General features: G+C 45.1%; 1 protein-coding gene across 1 annotated transcript in view; it reads left to right on the top strand.

Annotated features, from left to right (window-relative positions):
* The window catches only part of zbtb16a (zinc finger and BTB domain containing 16a), a 76535-nt gene that overhangs the window by 872 nt on the left and 57735 nt on the right, over positions 1-17928 (top strand). Inside the window, exon 2 of the mRNA XM_077592766.1 lies at positions 1868-3193. Within this exon, the coding sequence (XP_077448892.1) occupies positions 1968-3193 (1226 nt within the window). The 5' untranslated portion in view covers positions 1868-1967. The remainder of the gene's footprint in view (positions 1-1867; positions 3194-17928) is intronic.

Raw genomic sequence — 17928 nt, forward strand, 5'->3', positions numbered from 1 at the left:
GTCGCGCAATTGTGTTGAAATGCAAAACGCGTTGCGTCTGCGCCGTCTAGACGCGCGGCTTTATTGTGGATTATTAATAAGAAAAGGGCACGTTTAAGTGCGCCCGCAACCGTGGGGAGCGCAACAAGCATTTGGGTGGGGGGTGATCGTCCATTGGAAGCTATTGGCGGAGCTGTAATGAAGATAATGTCGCGAATGACCTCCGTTGACTGAGGCTGGCTGTCGTTTCGTCATAGCGTCTCGTCTCCCGTCTTCAAAATCGATGCCGACCGTGTGAACTGTTCGACTGTACAGTAGTAGCTTTTATTCCATGGAGTCATTCGTGCAAACAAAAGCTGCTCCTATGCTGGGATTCTCTGCACTTGAGGCAGTGCACGATGCTGTGCACATGATGCAATTAGTGGTGATTTTAAGAATGGCTGCCATTGACGCTGACAAGTTGCTTTCAAAATAAGGTGGCTTTACATTTGGGTGCATTGTCATATTGACACTTAACAGTCAAACTAAGGAAATTCATCAACAGACTGTCTTAGTGGCTTTAGGAAGTCATCTGCTGGAATTGACAGCAATAGACGTCCAATTTCTTTGTACAAGGAGCGTCTGCTAGGGATCTTTCGACTCGGCACTGAAACATGATAATTCCATGTCATGCATTTCAGTGAATGATTAACGATACTTGTATGGCATCAGTACTGGGGAGGACTGACAAATAACATGCCGATGGTGCGCACTATGTATTTTTCATGATCCAATTTCCAACCTTTGGTTGCCCTATCCAAGATGGCCACCTGCTATGCACGCCTCCTTAAAAAATGAATGCTTGTCAGCCCTTTACATGGATGGACCAATCTTGTGGCATCCAATTATCATTCTTCTGGGAATTGCAATGAGTTTATCACTCCTAGTCACCCAAGTGGGAAGGTATTCGGTCAATGAACGTTTGTTTGCTGCTACCCTCCTACTGCTAATGGATTGGACGCCTCCTAACGTCAATGGCAGCCCGTGTTAAAGCGGTGTATGACCAAGCCATAATAGAAATGAATTTATTATAGAGTATTTCTGTATTAAAACTAAATCAGCATTGGTTAATACCGCTTGAATCTATACTGAGATCATTCATTTATTCATTTTCTGAACCGCTTATCCTCACAAGGTTCGTGTGGGGTGCTGGAGCCTATCCTAGCTAACTCCGGGCACTAGTTAAGAATGGGTGAAAGGCTCGCTGTCTGTTTTAAATGCCTGACAATATAAATTGATTGCACGTAGACACGATAGGACAATAGTGCGTGTCACTTACAATGATTTGACAGCAACGTAGCCGGTAAGTGACTCGACACGTTCCCCACGGGACCTTCAGGTAGACCAGTTGTTCATTTTTGGATGTGCCGCAGCATTCCGTTCGTTTTTTTCCCTCTCCCTCCCCAGTCATTTCTGGCCACCGCTCGGCTCTCTCCCCTCCAGCTCTGTGATGGGAATACTGAACGAGCCGCCTATTTAATTTCCGAAAAGGCCGCTTTGACGCCCTTTTGTGAGGCTGCCTCAATTCGCGCCTGTTTAACCGGTCAGCTAAACGAATGAAGACGTGTGGGCTTTTCAGCCCCCCCACCCCCCCACTTCGCATGACATATGTCGGCCTGATTGGTATGCAGGGCGAGGCAGGCAGACTGCTCACAAATTGTCTCTTTTCACAAATCTACAGTCGGTGCCGATGTTCCTGCTCCGGCAGTCTTTAGCATCCCCGCGGGGATGTTTGGACTGAAAAGACTACAAAGACGTCCCACTTGTCATTCCGAAGTCTTTTTGGTGATGTTTTACAACCGTTTCCAATACAAAGTCCGACCGCAGCCTCTCTTCTTCCGTGTTGCAGGTTGAATCCGGTTTCCCGTCGTAGCTCAAACCACCGGGGAGCGCGGGAAGGCTAGCCTCATGAGTTGGCCTCGCGGACTTCCATCATCATCATCATCATCATGGATTTAACAAAGATGGGTATGATCCAGCTGCAGAACCCAAACCACCCCACGGCGCTCCTGCACAAGGCCAATCAGATGCGCCTGGCGGGGACGCTGTGCGACGTCGTCATCATGGTGGACAGCCAGGAGTTTCACGCCCACCGCACCGTGCTGGCGTGCACCAGCAAAATGTTCGAGATCCTCTTCCACCGCAGCAGCCAGCATTACACCCTGGACTTTCTCTCGCCAAAGACCTTCCAGCAAATTTTGGACTATGCCTACACTGCCACGCTCCAGGCCAAGGTGGAGGACCTGGACGACTTGCTGTACGCGGCAGAGATCCTGGAGATCGAGTACTTGGAGGAGCAGTGCCTGAAAATCCTGGAGACCATCCAGTCGTCGGACGAGAACGACGCGGACGTCGGCGTTAACGATGGCAGCACGGAGGAGGACGATGACCGCAAAGGCCACAACGGAGTCAAAAGCTCCAAAAAGCATTCCATCGAGAGTCTTTACCTGTCCGGTTCGGAGCAGCTCTCCTCTATGTCCGCCATGTTGGACCAGAGTCCCTCAGTCTCCACGTCTTTTGGCGTCTCCAACATGAGTCCCACCAAAGCCGCCGTGGACAGCCTGATGAGCATTGGACAGACGTTGCTTCAGCAAGGCTTCGGGGGCGAACACGGCAACGCCCGCCACCTCATGAGCGAGATCAAGACGGAAATGATGCAGGTGGACGTGGGCGGTAACGGTCACGATAGCGCCGAGTCCGGAAGCTCCAGTAACGGCGAGCGGGGCGGGGAGGACCGCAATCGCGACGGTCCGGGCACGCCCACCAGGAGCAGCGTGATCACCAGCGCCCGTGAGCTGCACTACGTCCGCGACGACGGCATGGGCGACCCTCAAGCCGAAGTCAGCCACATGGGTCTGGGTCTGGAAGCCATGGCCGGGATGGCGGAGAAACATCTGGCTTCCCTCTACTCCCTGCCGGTCAATCACAAAGGTGAAGCCATCATGTCCATGCCTGTCTCCATGGCCACCGGCCTGCCCATGTCGCCGGCCTTGGCCATGTCGGTGGACTTCAGTGCCTATGGCGGACTGCTGCCTCAAAGCTTCATCCAGAGGGAGTTCTTCAGCAAGCTGGGCGAGCTGGCGGTTGGCATCAAACCCGAAAGCAGGAATCAACACGAACGCTGCAACGTCTGCGGTGCCGAACTTCCGGATAACGAAGCTGTGGAGCAGCACAGGTAAGACCGAATTTTTGTAAAACAAAAAAAAATGCTAATGGGGGATGAGCTTTGATTCCATTGATGGTTTAATGTATTGTTTTGTATCATGTTTAGAACTCTAAGATTGAACAACTCTTCCGTATCTAGCAATCGCGGTCCCAAAAGATGTTGTCTTGGGTCTCAAACCGATGAAATCAAATCGAATTAATCATGTGCCACATTTTGAATTGAAATGGTTTGTCAGTCGTCGCTGTAGAGCACACATGTCAAAGTGGCGGCACGGGGGCCAAATCTGGCCCGCCGCATCATTTTGTGTGGCCCGGGAAAGTAAATCATGAGTGCCGACTTTGTTTTAGGATCAAATTAAAATGAAGAGTATAGATGTATGTTACATTTCCTGATTTTCCCCCTTTTAAATATATAAATGTAATTTTTTTTAAATCATTTTTTCCTGTTTTTAGTTCAAAAATCATTTTGTAAAATCTAAAAATATATACATTGTTTTAGATGTATAAAAAAACAGAATGTTCAGGGCTTTTAATCCAGTTCTTTTAATCGATTTATATAAAAAAATCTAAATACTATATCTAAAATGGTCCGGCCCACGTGAAATCAAGTTGACGTTAAAGCGGCCCGCGAACCAACCCGAGTCTGACACCCCTGGTTTAATGTATTCCTTTTGTAACATGTTTAAACCTCTAAGATTGAACAAGTCTTCCGTATCTAGCAGTCGCGGTCCCAAAAGATGTTGTCTTGGGTCTCAAACCGATGAAATCAAATTGAATTAATCATGTGCCACATTTTGAATTGAAATTGTTTGTCAGTAGTCGCTGTAGAGCAACAAATGAACATTGCTTTGCCGACCCTCCAGGTTCAACTGGATTGGTAGTAGCGGTCACTTGAAGTTTAGGATTTGAACCCTAACGTCTCTTTTAAAGCTCATACTTTGACTGAATTCCTCTCCGTGACAGCGGACTACTACTTTCATCGTCGCGGAAAAGAAATTGTTAGAGAAAATGTCTCTGAAGAAAAGTCTGAGTAACTTTTCATCACTTGGCCCTACCTGTGGCAGCGTTTGGAGTGTTTTAAAGCCTTTTCAAAAACGCGCTGCAAATGAAGCCCAGGCGCATTAAAGGACAGACGTCTCTTCCTGTGAAACATTGCCAATGTTTTAGGAGAAATTTCATCAATTGGACCGAGCTGGGAAATCTCGTATCAAAGGAGATTTCCACGGCGTTTCATGCATTGATCTTACAGCTCTGCCACGCGGCATACTAATAGGTTAAAATCAAGGCCAGTGGCTACGCCGTCGAGACGCCGTTAACCATCTTGACAGCCTCCCGAAGTGGCCAAATAAAATGTCGCCAAGAAATCGTCCGGGCAAATCTGACGTTTTCCTTTCACGTCGAACCTAAGACGTTTTACTTCGGGCGAGGGGGAGTCGTGTTGCTTTTGACTAATTAGGCATCATTTTCCCGCTAGCACTGTGTCAGGGTCACCGCCGCCTCGGCTAAACACACAGAGCTGGCTGGCAGAGTTCACTTGGTGCCGGCAGGTCAAGTCAAACATGAGTGGGATTGTTTCCAGATGTGGCACAGGTCACTGGTGTGAGGTGACTCCGTATATTTGGAAGTGTGTGTATGTTGAAATGAATGCGGCAGAAAGCACCATTTCCTGTTGAGATTTAGTTGCCACTCACCGGCACTCTGGTTAATATCAATAAATTGAACAAAATAGCCATTTGGAATTTGACACGCTCACCAAGTGGATAATGCAGGTAGAGGTTTACTGCACACTTTGGTTCATGCGCAACTTAAGTTTTAAACCTTTTAGGGAGAGCGGCGGTCACTTTAGTGAACGTCTATTCAAAAGGTATTCATTTTAAAATTTCACAGGCAGTACTATGTCGTGCGGTTGTTCGTAAATAGGCAAATTGATTTTGAAAATAAGTATTGACAGCAATGGATGAAATGGATCAGCTGTCAGTAGTTCAGATACATAAGATTTATAAACCCCAAAATAAATAATCACAATTCTTATTTGAATGTCATTTTTTTAAATGTAATCCAATTTAAGTTAGATTTTTTTTTTCATTTTTTTAGTATAATGCATACTATATATATTTTATGCATTTTTGAAAGTTTTTCTCTGCTTTGCTTTCAAAGTGGAGTTGCTAAGTTGTTAAAAGTCGGCAGCATTTGGGCTTCCAAAAACAGTGTACAATTTCTTGGTAATAAATTAGAATTGTTTCTGTGCATCTGAAAAGTGGACTTGTAGTTGGTCTGCTCCTTTTTTAAGTGCGTTGTTGGTGCAGCATTTCGGTAAACTCGCAGAGAAATGAATCGATAAACAACAAACATGAGCAATTTATTTAGTGAAATGAATGCAAGCTGCTGTGCAATGATGGAATGACAAAAAAAAAACTCTGAAGTTCTCCGAGTTGTATTGGTATCCCCAACTCAGGCCGCAGTATTTTACCGTCCCCGTGATTCTTGCGCCGTCTCATATCAATGAGCGACCCTTGTAATGTGAGTATAACGCAGGTGAGCATTTGTGCAAATTGGCTTTGAAATCTCTGAATGCGGCTGGTGGTTTGAAAAGATGAGCATTTTCTGCTCCTGTTTGTGTTTACTTGTTTGCTCGCGGTATTCCTATTATTGCTTACTTAGTTTGGCGGCGGTGGAAATAATCACGCCGGCATTACCGACTGCACTCTCATGCTTTGCTGTTCATTACTTCTCTGAGGGCAGTGGCACTCGCTCTTCCGTTTCCTGGCCTTCTGCGGAGGGCGCTCTAATAACCTGGGGAGCCCAGGTGTTTAAACAGTGGGCTCCAGGCTCTTATCGGTGCATATCAGAGCGGGGGACCGATAACCCCCTGGCACCCCTCCTCAGTAAACCAAGAGCAGATTGAGTCCGGATAGTGACGTGCACTTTGCAGCCGGTGATAATATTGTATGTACACACGCATACTAAGGTGAAGCCAGTTGGTTTATTTGGCACACATTGACTCCCGTGTGTCTTGGCAGCGACCAATCAGTCACCACTTTGTTATTCCATGCCTGAATATGGAAATGAATAACATTCTTCTATGAACGCCTTTCGATGAATATGACAGTCACATTTAGGGGTGTGGCAATATACCAAATATCGATAAGATGATAGATTGGAATCCCCACACAGGTTGTTGATAAACTCCTGCCAGGACTCGATATATAGTTTTGAAAAGACGCCCCTGTAATAAAGGAACATGTGGGTTGCAAGTACAATTTTTCACCAAATGCAAAATTTCCAAAATTCTAGTGTCTTGACTAAAGGATTTTGCTTCTATGCCAGTTCGTCATCCAAAGGTCAATCAATCAAAAGCCTTTATTGTCATCATACACAGCTGCGGAATAACGAAATTGGTGAATTTCATGAGTGGATTTCATCATTTAAGTCGTCCGCCAATGCATCCTTCCTTTAGTTCAAAATGACACTTGATTTGGGTTCTTGAGTGTTGAACTCAAGAAGCCAGACAAGAGCAGAAGCCCCTCAACCTCCCACAGGTGATTTCCCGCTTTCATCTGAAGCTGCTGCGTTTGTTTACAGCCCCGAGGATCCGCCGCTTTGACCCGCGGTGTAGCGATCGCTGCTACCAAGCCAACCTCTGGCTGCAGACCAATTATGGACTGACTTTAAAAGGCTCCGGTTGAACGGTAAAGATTTACTCTGATCTCAGACCCACGCTCCGTCCCGACTGTCAGGATAGGGAGACGTATCGATGAGACTTAACAGGAGGCGGATGGACTTTATTTTGTCAAAGCAGTGACACAAAAGCCTTCAAATGTCTACGGTTCCGATCAAAGTTTCCGTTCTCAGAGCGTGCTCCTGATGCTGATGTCTGGGGAGCGGCGATGCTCTTTTCGAAGCGGGTGGCTAAGGCAATGATCTAATTGACAGACTGATTAGATCACCTCCATCCTAAGATTAAAGACGAAGGAGGTGCTTGTGCAATAAAAGTTAGCAGCTTGACCCAATGCAACCAGCTGCTGGCAGCGCAGACATGGTTTTTGCAGGCACGCGCTAGAAAGCTCCCCCCCGTCTTTTGTCTTGGTGGGGGCTTTATGTCTTGTAGGGTGGGATAAGGATAAAATACTGTACCCAACCTGGTGCGTGTCCATTTTTGTTTTGTGACATTGTGAATGCGAACTCCTAGGGAGTATTAATGACAGTGTGTTATCGGGTTCACATGCAAATGTGTTATCAGCTTGAAATGTTCTGATGTCTATCTCCTACTGCAAGAGACAGGGCCCCGTTTTGGCAAGGCAAAAGGACGTTGTACTTAATAGTTTTCCCCGTGTCAAGGTTTTCCATTTTAGAAAGCAGCCGAAAGAATGATAGCCGCAAAGATGAATAGCTTTTAGTTAAGAGTTCAAAGAACCTTGGACCTTCTTCGCTTGGGGTTCTAATCCCATCGATATCCCATTAGCATCCCCTCTTCAGGTCCCTGCCACATAAAAGGAAACGTGCCGGTTCCCCTTCTCTGATTCTGTCTTTCTGGCAGACCAGAGAGAGGATCTCCACAATGAGTAAATGTGTAAGAGCCAGAGGGCTAACCCGAGTGTCCTCACAAATATCCTCTGTGTGCGAAGGGAGGGAGGAAAAAAAAACAAAAAAAAAACAAGGGAGGCCCCAAGCCTCCCTGGGAAGTATCAAACCGGAGGCCCATCCAGCCTGCGATGAGAGAGCTTCTAATTAGCCTCTTTGTTGCTACTTGAATGGCTCGCCAGCGATTGGCAAAAGGGGCCCCAGTGGAGTGATAGAGGCACGCTAAGAAGCTAGTCATAAAAATTAGTCCATTCCCTCCGCCGTCACGTTTGCCACGAAGGTGCTCTCAGGTAGTAGTCGTGAGGCCAATGGAAGCTCGTAATCTGTCAGCCTGTCAAGCATCTGGATCCTAAATTGGTTGTCATTGCTGCCCGTTGCCACAAGTGGTGACGTAACAAAATAACAGCATGGATAGATCAACAATTATGGTGCCGGAACTAAGGTGTCAATGCTTAAGTGTTTCATTATCAGTGACAATGATAGAATTGGAGCACAATGATGATTGCCAAGGTGGTCCGAAGCTTCCTCTTCTCAGATCGCAAGTTGAGCCGCAATCCAGAAGGGATCAGTTGAGTAAATCGCAGCATGAAGCTTAAAACCATAATTGATTTATGTATTTGCTGACCAAAGACATCAGCTGAGATTAAGACGAGGTAGAGAGCTGATGATGGATAGGGTCCCGCCCCGCACATGCCAGCTGGTGGTGGGGGGCAGCGTCTGCTTGAAAGAAAACGATGCTGAACTTCTGCAGTTAATTTTGACAGGAGTGTGTAAGCCGTGAGGTGATGCTCTGCAAGTTAAGTTAAGATGCAACTGGAAATAACAATGAAATTGGATGACGCTAAATATTTAACCTTAACGACAGATGAGGAGTTTTCTCTCACGAAGGTTTCTCATTTCTTTGCCTTTTTTAGTCTAGGGACACACCGGTTTATTGCTAATCTGCGCCACAGCAGTTGCAATCGTACTTCCGTGTAGACCTCGAAAATTGCGTTTTTATTTGTTCAGCCGAGCTGTCAAGGCATCAGGGGAAGGTCAAGATTTTGTAAACACGCGCTTTACAAAGTAATTTTCCTATATGCCAAGACATGAAATGGTTTTGTTGACACATTCTAACCAGAGAAAAATATTTGAATAGATCACAATGGTCACATTACTATGGAATGCGCTTGAGTGACTAGGAATGGATTTTCTTTGAGCTGACATCATCAGTAGTATGCTTGTAACTTCGTAACTGATGAGCTGACCTTGGTAATTTGCACATTCTTGGAATACAGATAAAAAGATGGCAGGTTTTTATGAGATTGAATAGAAACCGGTCGGGAAGTGTGTTTCAGTGAGCTGGTTTGGAAATGACTTTGGAATTTTACACAGAGCTTTAAAAAGGAAAAACGGCATTAAAAAAACCAAAGTGGCTTGTTTTTCCAAATTTGTCCAATCCCTTCATCTGGACACTTGATGGATCTCGTCTCTTGCGCTGTCAGGCATCTTCAAGGTCTTCCTTGACCGCTTCCAGATTGTTTTGTGTTTGTCTGTTTGTCCCTGGGCGAGCAGAGGCGAGAATGGGCTAGTAAAAATGAGTCGCTGGTGGTGTTGGGGCTTGAAGAAGAGGGAGGGGGCATTCCATTTTGTGGACTGATCGCTGAAGCCGGTGGCTGTGGCACGTCATGACTCAAGCGGCATCATTTCTGTCACTGCTGTCTCGCGGCTGACCTTACAAATGACGCTGTATATTTGCCGCCATATGCCATTAGGCATGCAGTAAAGCAGGGCGGCACACCATTCCTTCCTTTCCCTCCCGCCGCCGCCGCCGCTGCCACACTTTTCTGTCCCCGCTTTCACCTTTGGGAAAGGAAAAGCAGATTACAGTGGCAGTTCTCGCTGCCTGATGGTTTTGTTCTTTTCTTCTTCCTCTGCACCAACCCTGCACCCCGCCACCCCCCTAAGCGCCGCTTGTTTTACGGAGTGCTGCTAGCGGCGCAGACCTTCCCTCAGCAGGTGTTTGGGTGCTTATCGGCCACGTCTCGCGCCCTTATCTCTGGCCCTCAGTTTCCTGCATCCTCTCACTCGCATGCCTCCGAGCGGGGATATATTTCACTTAGCCCCTGACCTGAAACCTCCCTCTTCGTGTCTTTTCTTCTCTCAGCCTCCTCTCATGCTGCCTTATGGGCTCACTTAGAGGCGACGGCTCACCGGCGGACGCAACTAGACTCGGGAGACGTCGCCTACTATGCACTTAAACCGCTCAATATGCTGGATTACAAGAACCCTCCCCATGAAACACCCTGTCATATCACTTTGAACCACAACCATACTGAAACTTTAGCCTCACAGTATGGGAAAATTGTTATTGCTTAAAGTAATCCTATCAAATCGTGTTTTTTGGGGGGGTTCAAGACTATACATGCAATTTATTTGAAAATGATGCACTTTTCTTGCACTGTACACCATATAATTCCGTTAATACAGTAATGAGTTTAAATTAGAAAAATATAAAAGCAACTGTCCCTTTTGATTGTGACATATCAAATATCTTTCGTGCTTTGAAAATTTAAGAGAACATGAATGGACATTTGGAAACCTGCTGTTTAAAACCAAGTCGGCATCGATTCAAACAGGTATTTTAATAACCATGCAAGTGTTTGGTGACAGAAGCAGAGAGGAAAAAAAATATCCAAGGCAAAAATCTTAAAGATTTGCATTTCTCTTCTTTTCAACAGTCATTGATATTTGCTGATTTTGTTAGATTGATTGATCTCTGGCCAAACGTGCCTGAACATTTTTGCCCACCGTCCTTGCTCCCATGTCCCTTGTCCGGGACAAAGGCTGAAGTGTCCTAGGACAGGGTTGTGCTCCTGTATTGGGGGGGTTGACCCCATCAAAAAGCATGACAGGGACCCTGCTTTTTTCCCATACTAATCCCCCTTTCTGAGTTGGCCCAGTGGGGAAGAGAGCCCTGCCCTTGAGGGGTTCTATTGTGAACGCCGGCTCTGTTACAGTACGCTGGACGCAGAGGTCTGAGGACCACATTAATGCCGGTGTCGACCCCGCACCCGATATTTACTGTATACATTTTCATTGGCTGAACGAAATGGGAGCCTCCCGTGGATGTGAGTCCGGAAGGGTATTTGAGGGAATGACCACTGTTTGTGTTCAGTCAGGCCTCCAGTATAGGTCAAAGAGCACTAGGGTTGGCAAGGGAAGGGGGGTGGGGCTTACAGACCTGACTTTTGTCTACATGGTGGGGGAAGTTACAGCTTGCTAAGGAAACCAACCAATGTACTGAATGGTTAAAATATACATGAACCCAAGCGAGCTGTCCAATTAGAACCGGACGGACTCTTTGTCAAAATGAACTCAACGTTGTACCGTCAATGGCACTGAACGATGAACATTCACAGATAAAAGAGGTTGTGTTGTTTTCGCAGTCTGATATCCTCTGGCTCAAGCAACCCTGCCTCCCTCGAGGATAAGCGGTACAGATCATTTATGTTCCCGAAGGTTATTCAAAGGCAAAGTCCTTGTCCTGTATTTAAAATAAGTGTTAATTTTTATCTCAACTGGATGCAGTGTTTTCACGGTATCTGAGATTAACTATTAGGCAAAACTGGTTTTGAAGCCAGGACTCCTGACAGAAGATGAATTTGTGTCTGTTGAGTTAAGTCATCTAAATTTATAATTCAACCCCAACACAACTGACCTACAAAATGAGACCCTCCATGTTAACGCGTGTCATTTTAGACAGTGTGTGGGAGAGAGGGGAAGGCCCATCTCTTTTGGGATGTTGAAGGGGGGGTTGCATGCGTTTAAAAAGAATAGGTCTGTCATGTAGGGGTTCCCAATATGTCCAGTATTGCGGAAAGTAGATGAAGTTTTCCCACACAAGTCGTACTTCATGTCCATGTGTGGTTAGTTTTTAAATTGAATTTCACTCCCTGTCACCAACCCAATTCCCATTTTTCAGATAGTTGGCAGTAGCGCAACCATCTGCCTAATCTCGCTGTAATCTTAGCGTCAACCTTCCACCGTGAAGTACCACGTGACCGGGGCTGAAAGGGGAAGTACCCACCACGCACCGTAAAGACAGCAGCCGGAACAGATTTAATTATTTTTACTGGGACAATGACAGTAGGGGTGAGAGGTCAGCAGGCAAGAACTTTACAGATGTTTTTGTGCGGGGGTGTACACCCTTTGCCACCCAGCTCTCACACCTATTGTGGCGCACCACCACAATGGCTGCTGTCAAACTGTCCAGTGATCGGGGCTTTGACCTGACCTGCCAAATCAAGCAGAGTAATGGATCTATTTTCTTCTGGAGGCCAGTTTTTGCTGTGATAAAACGTACAAAAGCAATAATATTTGCCCAATAACAGAGATGGATCTGAAATGGATCTATTTTCTTCTGGAGGCCAGTTTTTGCTGTGATAAAACGTACAAAAGCAATAATATTTGGCCAATAACAGAGAACATCTGAGACAACTACTTTATTTGTAGAGAATTGTTGCTTTTTGACTGTATTTTATAGGACAAATGACTATTTATGCCAAGTAATGTAACTAACTGACATTTTTGGAAATGTAAACCGATGCGGAATGTTTGCGAAATGAATCTTCTCCCAGCTTCAGGAAGGCAAGGTTCATCCTCAGGGACCTGACCCACAGCTTCAAGTGTTCCCCTTTGGGAGCCGAACTTAAAGTGTCTGATTTTCACGACACGCTGCCGAATTGCCATCATGTAGAAATTTTGTTTCCTCTTTTTTCATGCAACACCTTGGTGTAGTAATCGGGCGGTTACAGTCTGCAGTGCTGCGGTGAGCGAGTTGGTCCAAATTTTGCAGGGTAAAATGCGGTGGGTCAGTGGACATGGTGCAGCTTTCACATGGCCTCGAGGTCTTGACCCCCACCTTTGTTGGCCGTATTCAACCCCCTCGTCCGCCCTCCTCTTAGCGAATCCCGAAGCCCTTTGAGCAGAGTCCTCAACCCCCTGCCGAGCGCGCCGCTTCAGCACATTAATAGTGGCACTGGAACTAATTGCCCAAACTTAGATGTGCTTGAGACCCTCCGATTGCCTCAGCTGCCAGCGCGTACACAAACATAAACCGCCGCCCCCTCTCTCAATCCCTTGCTTTCACAACAATCTACCCCGAACAGAAGAAGACCTCCAAAAGAAGAATTGGGCAAATTACCGTCTACGGTAGCCAAAAGGCTCACGTCCTTCGGCAGCCGTTGTTTCTGGCATTGTGTGACAGTAAACAGCGCCCGCTTTCCCTTGGTAGCGGGCCTTCATGCACTGGATCAATGACGCCATTTTGCCATGCCAATTATCGCGCCGATCGGCAATCTCCAATCTCCTCCGTAGTTCCCAGTTCATACTTGATTTGAACCGTGTACAGAGAGCGCGAGGGGGCGTCTAGCGCCAGACTGTCGCAGCTCACGCCGTTACGTCTGCTGTCTCCGAGTATTGCGCCTGTTCAAAGAGGCAAGAAGGCCCGTAAGGTGTTTTTTATGATTTTATTGGCTCTGGAAGAAGCATTGTTGGCAAGGTGTCAGACTGTTAGCTCTGGCAAGACCGCACAGTCGCTTGGTGTTAAATTGGGGGCACTAGAAGTGGATTATGAACTGTACAGTTCCAACAGGCACTCTCAATGGAGATGCTTAGCTCGTCAACCAGTTGATCAGTACCCTCGTCAGATTTACAAAACTCCAGTTTAATTTACTTTAGTCACCGAATCAATTTATGCAACCTCATTTTATACGCAAATCCAATGCAGGGTTCAAACCCGGAACGCTCAACCGCGCCAAACACTGAACCAAGGGTGCGCAGTGTTGAATAATAAATGTCGTTGAAGCCTCAAATCCAAACCTGATGCCTTTTCAGAACCGACTTTTCACACCCAAATTGCAAAGGACGTGCTTCGACCCAAATAAGATGAAGAAATCTGACGCAAGGGGACGAACCGGCAGAGCAACGCCTTCCGCCTTGTTGCATCTCCGCGACTTGACACACAACCGACGTGCACGTGCATAATATCAGATTAGTTGCGATTCAAGTTGGCGGCCATATTTTGTTTCCCACTCGCAGTCGGAATGATGAAATTCTCCTTCAGAAGTCAGTGGTAGCGGCAGATTTTTTTTAAAGCACCATGACTGATCCATCAAAGGTAAATTACTCTTTAAATACACACCCACTTTGGCATGATTCCTAATAATTTCTCTTCTGCATTACACGGAAAAATAAACACTGGTGTCAGATAAAATGACAGATGTGTGCAGGGCTTCTGCGTCTTAGAGGCACAATGAGGAAGCCTGAACTTTATCCGCTTGTAGCCACAATATGCAGGGACACTGCACAAACATGACATGGCAAACATCCTAATCCCGAATGGCAGTCTACATCTGGATGTCTTGTTATGTTTGCCATTGACTTTTTTTTAATGAAGTGAAATGAACACGTTGCCTAAATATAAATGACAGGACACGACCGGTAGATTATAGTGCCAAAAGATGATGGTATACCTTTTCAATCAGTGACTGTGAGGAGGACGATGATGAAATGAGCAGATTTATGGATTCAGATCGTTGTCATCTGTAATCTCCTTTGGATTTAAAGTAAAAGAGCCGGTTATACAATTCAGCATCTTGACCTACTGTGGTTGATTCTGGTGGAATGGCACCAAGTTAGATTTTTGTCCGGAAGAGATTGATGTAATCATTGAATAGATGTAGTGGTAGGAGCTAATGCTGGGGTTTGAATCTTGATCAGTCAAGGTTGAGAATCCTATGCACTAATAGAAGAAAAACCGGTAGTAGCAACAGTCCTGCAGAAGTCTTTTTTTTTTTTAAATGCAAGTCTGCTTTCTTCAAAATACCTTAAGATGCATATTGTTAAAGTACAAAAATTTGTTCAAAAAAAGTCACTATCATTGATAGTGTTTGAACTGGGGTTGATGGAGTGTGCTCAAGGAAGATATCTGACATTAAATTATTTGTGGAAAAATAAAATAGAAATAGAATAGCAAGTGTTCCAAACTGAATATAAAAATATATATATATATATATTTTCAATGAAAAGCCATGTTGTCGACATCAACCTTGCAGAAACTATGGTTGAAGTGCACAGAGACAAATTTGTTAACACACAAAGCTTGAATGCATTTTCAACACGCGTCTTTTTCTTAAACATGATTCAAAGTGAACTCCTTTAGCTGCTTTCTTATCAACTACAATGGCAAAGCGCCTTTTGCACACCTTTTTAAGCAGGATTTGCCTTTTGTTCCCGCTATCTGAGGCATCCTTGAACAGGATTCGTTAGTCTGTCCATTTTGTTCAAAGTTAAAAGTGAATACTTTTAAAGCTAAACTGTTAATTTAAAAAAATCCATTCATTTTTCTATAGGGCTTCTTTTCTTCATATCCACTTTGAGAAAAATGAACCCACGTTGCATACACTTTCAAATTTGGCCCAGCAATTTATTTACCATGCTTATTTTGCGGTCAGATCGTTGTTTGCCGGAATTCTTTATAAATGAGACAAAACATTGAACTGTTATATCTGTGTGGCACAATAACGTTCATCCTTATTTGTGGCCTTTGGGCCTTGCAGCGGCACCCTCAACTGCGTAACACCATTAAATAAACCTGTCCGGTGCCAAGGTGTGAGAATGGTTTCAGTGGAGATTACTCTTATTTTTATTGAAATAAAATCTCATTTGCAAAGTTTACTACCACTGAACAGAACAATTAAGTTGGTGTTTAGTAAAGGATTCCTCGCCCGAGGGGATGCACGTCCAAGTATTGATAAAAAGATAATATGTTTGTTTTTGGTAACTTAATTTTTGGAGATGGAGGTTCTCTTGCATACAATTCCTCTTTTGTTTGGAATATTAAAGAGTAAGATGTTTTTTTTGTTCGCGTGCCAGCAGCAACTTCCTGCTTTGCGATTTTAGATCTTATTCAGCATGTGGCGCAATGAACTCAAGCGCCCCAATAAGGAAGTGATTGTGTCACAAAGGAAGAAGAGCATCCCTAATTCGAGCCAGTTTGCATTTATTCTTAGAGCCGCTAAGTTCACTGGAGTTCCTTTGTCGCAAGGAACTGAAAATTACGTTTATCTCGAGTCAAACTGGACTTTAAAAACTCATAACACAAAGAATAACAACAATACGCACAATACGAACAGAAAAGACAATTTAGAAAAGACCAAACCCAACAAAAACAATATTAACGGTTAATACCGCCCGTTCTTTGGCATCCAGCAGCTGGCCTTTGCTTGTCAGCTTTTAACTGGAGATAAGCCAGTCCCTGTACAAACTTTTTTTTTAAAGGTTTAGCTCCTCCCCTTCACAGAGTTTAGCAATCAACGGCCCCTTCCTTCAGAACCCAACTGACATGCTTGGAATGGATGCTTTTGCCGATGCCCATTGTCTGGCGGTCAAGCCTCGCAAGGCTCTGTACAAAGGTCATTCATGGCGACAGCATAAAGCTCCGGCCATTAGCGCTTGATGAATGACCTGGCCTACCGGCCAAGCCTTGACCTCCCTATCCCCCCCGCCCTCCTCGGTGTCCTAATCCACTCCTTGCGAGGTGAGGATTCCAGTTGGTCAAGCTTTACTGTATGTGTTTGCCCAGCGGCTGCTATTAGATGCGTACACATTTGCAAAAACACACATAAGTGCACACACAGGATGCTCTCGCTTCTTATCTCTGCTGCTTTTAGGACAGCTGTTGAGTGCAAGGAGCTGACCTCTGACCCCACCCCACCACACCCCTCCCAGCAACGCTAGGCTCGCTCCTTCCCACCAAACAGCAATACGGCCAGCCCAACAACCCCCTACCCCTCAATAAATTCCTTCCCCCGTCGCAACTGTGCGCCCCCTTTGCACACTTTTAAAGCTTTATGTTTGGGCCTAAAATTGAGCCAAAATACATGGATCCAATTGGGAGGGTTGGTTCATTCGACCATTCAGTGCCAGGCCTCACAATTTAAATAAGTTGAGTGACCTATTCACTTAAGATGAAGCGTTAAACTTTCTTCACAGTTTCAAACTGCCGAACTTTTTCCACTATTTCCAAAGCTGTTTTCATGGGCAGTTCCTTTGTTTGAGGAGCCAACAAAAATTCTCAGTCTCTTTGTTGTGGAGCTAGCTTTAGTTGTTTCAGGCTTGAAAAATCAAATTAGAGATCAATTTATATTTGGAGCCCTGAATTAAAACAACAATCTCACAACTGCGCTTGTTCCCGCCAGACTCATTGATTGATTTAATTAGCCACACTCTTATTAGCAAATTGACCGCCTCGTTTGACCATCTCTTGTTAGACGTTGTTACCTCTGTTGAACGTGACGTTTGTTTTTCTAAAGCTGCACTCAATGCACTCAACTCCTTCTTTATTTATTAATTATTTTTTTTCAAATCTATTTCTTGTTTAAACATGTTTTTTTAATTAGGGAAAACACACTCACTGTCTTATCCAAGACAAATAACCAAATGAAGCAAAACAGGGTTAATCTGATTAATGTTATTAATGTCCAATAATATTGGTCCTCATTTTTTGCTCTAGTCTGTCAATATCTTCTATTTGTTTCCAAATGCCATTTTTCATACCCTTAGTCTACATATACTTTTTTTAACAAAGGTGATGGATTCACATTTTGTTTTTTTATCCATATTTGATTGAATTTGATTGCAAAATGTCCTTTTCTGAACTGAGTGAATAAGCAATGTCTCCATTGTGGCCATCCGGTGATTCGAACCAGGACTCATCTGTGCGGTACGGAAGCAATCGTCCCTTGACCCTTCCCCTAATGATACCTCGGGCGTTTGTATTGCATGGGCATCTCGAGTCGACCCCGTTAACCCTCGCCCGACACGGGAAGGAAGTAGCCGCCAATCAAGGGCTCGAAATGTAAGTGACGCCCGATGGCTATCTTGGGTGGGGTACAAAGGCGTGTGGATTTTAGACGGGCCTGTGTAGAGCCCTTGTGGTCGCTGGCTTTTTCCAGATGGTTCTCATACCATCGGTGGTGATCCCGGTGAAGAATGGCTTCCCTAGAGAAACTAACACAGTCATTCTTTAGCGATCCCACATCTTGGGATCTTCAAGTTCCAGAATGAGGCGGAACTGTAGTAAAATAGATTGCACTAAAGTTCTGGCTTTCTAATGGTTGA

Source organism: Stigmatopora argus, chromosome 22 (assembly GCF_051989625.1).
Source record: "Stigmatopora argus isolate UIUO_Sarg chromosome 22, RoL_Sarg_1.0, whole genome shotgun sequence".
In the NCBI taxonomy this organism is placed as follows: domain Eukaryota; kingdom Metazoa; phylum Chordata; class Actinopteri; order Syngnathiformes; family Syngnathidae; genus Stigmatopora; species Stigmatopora argus.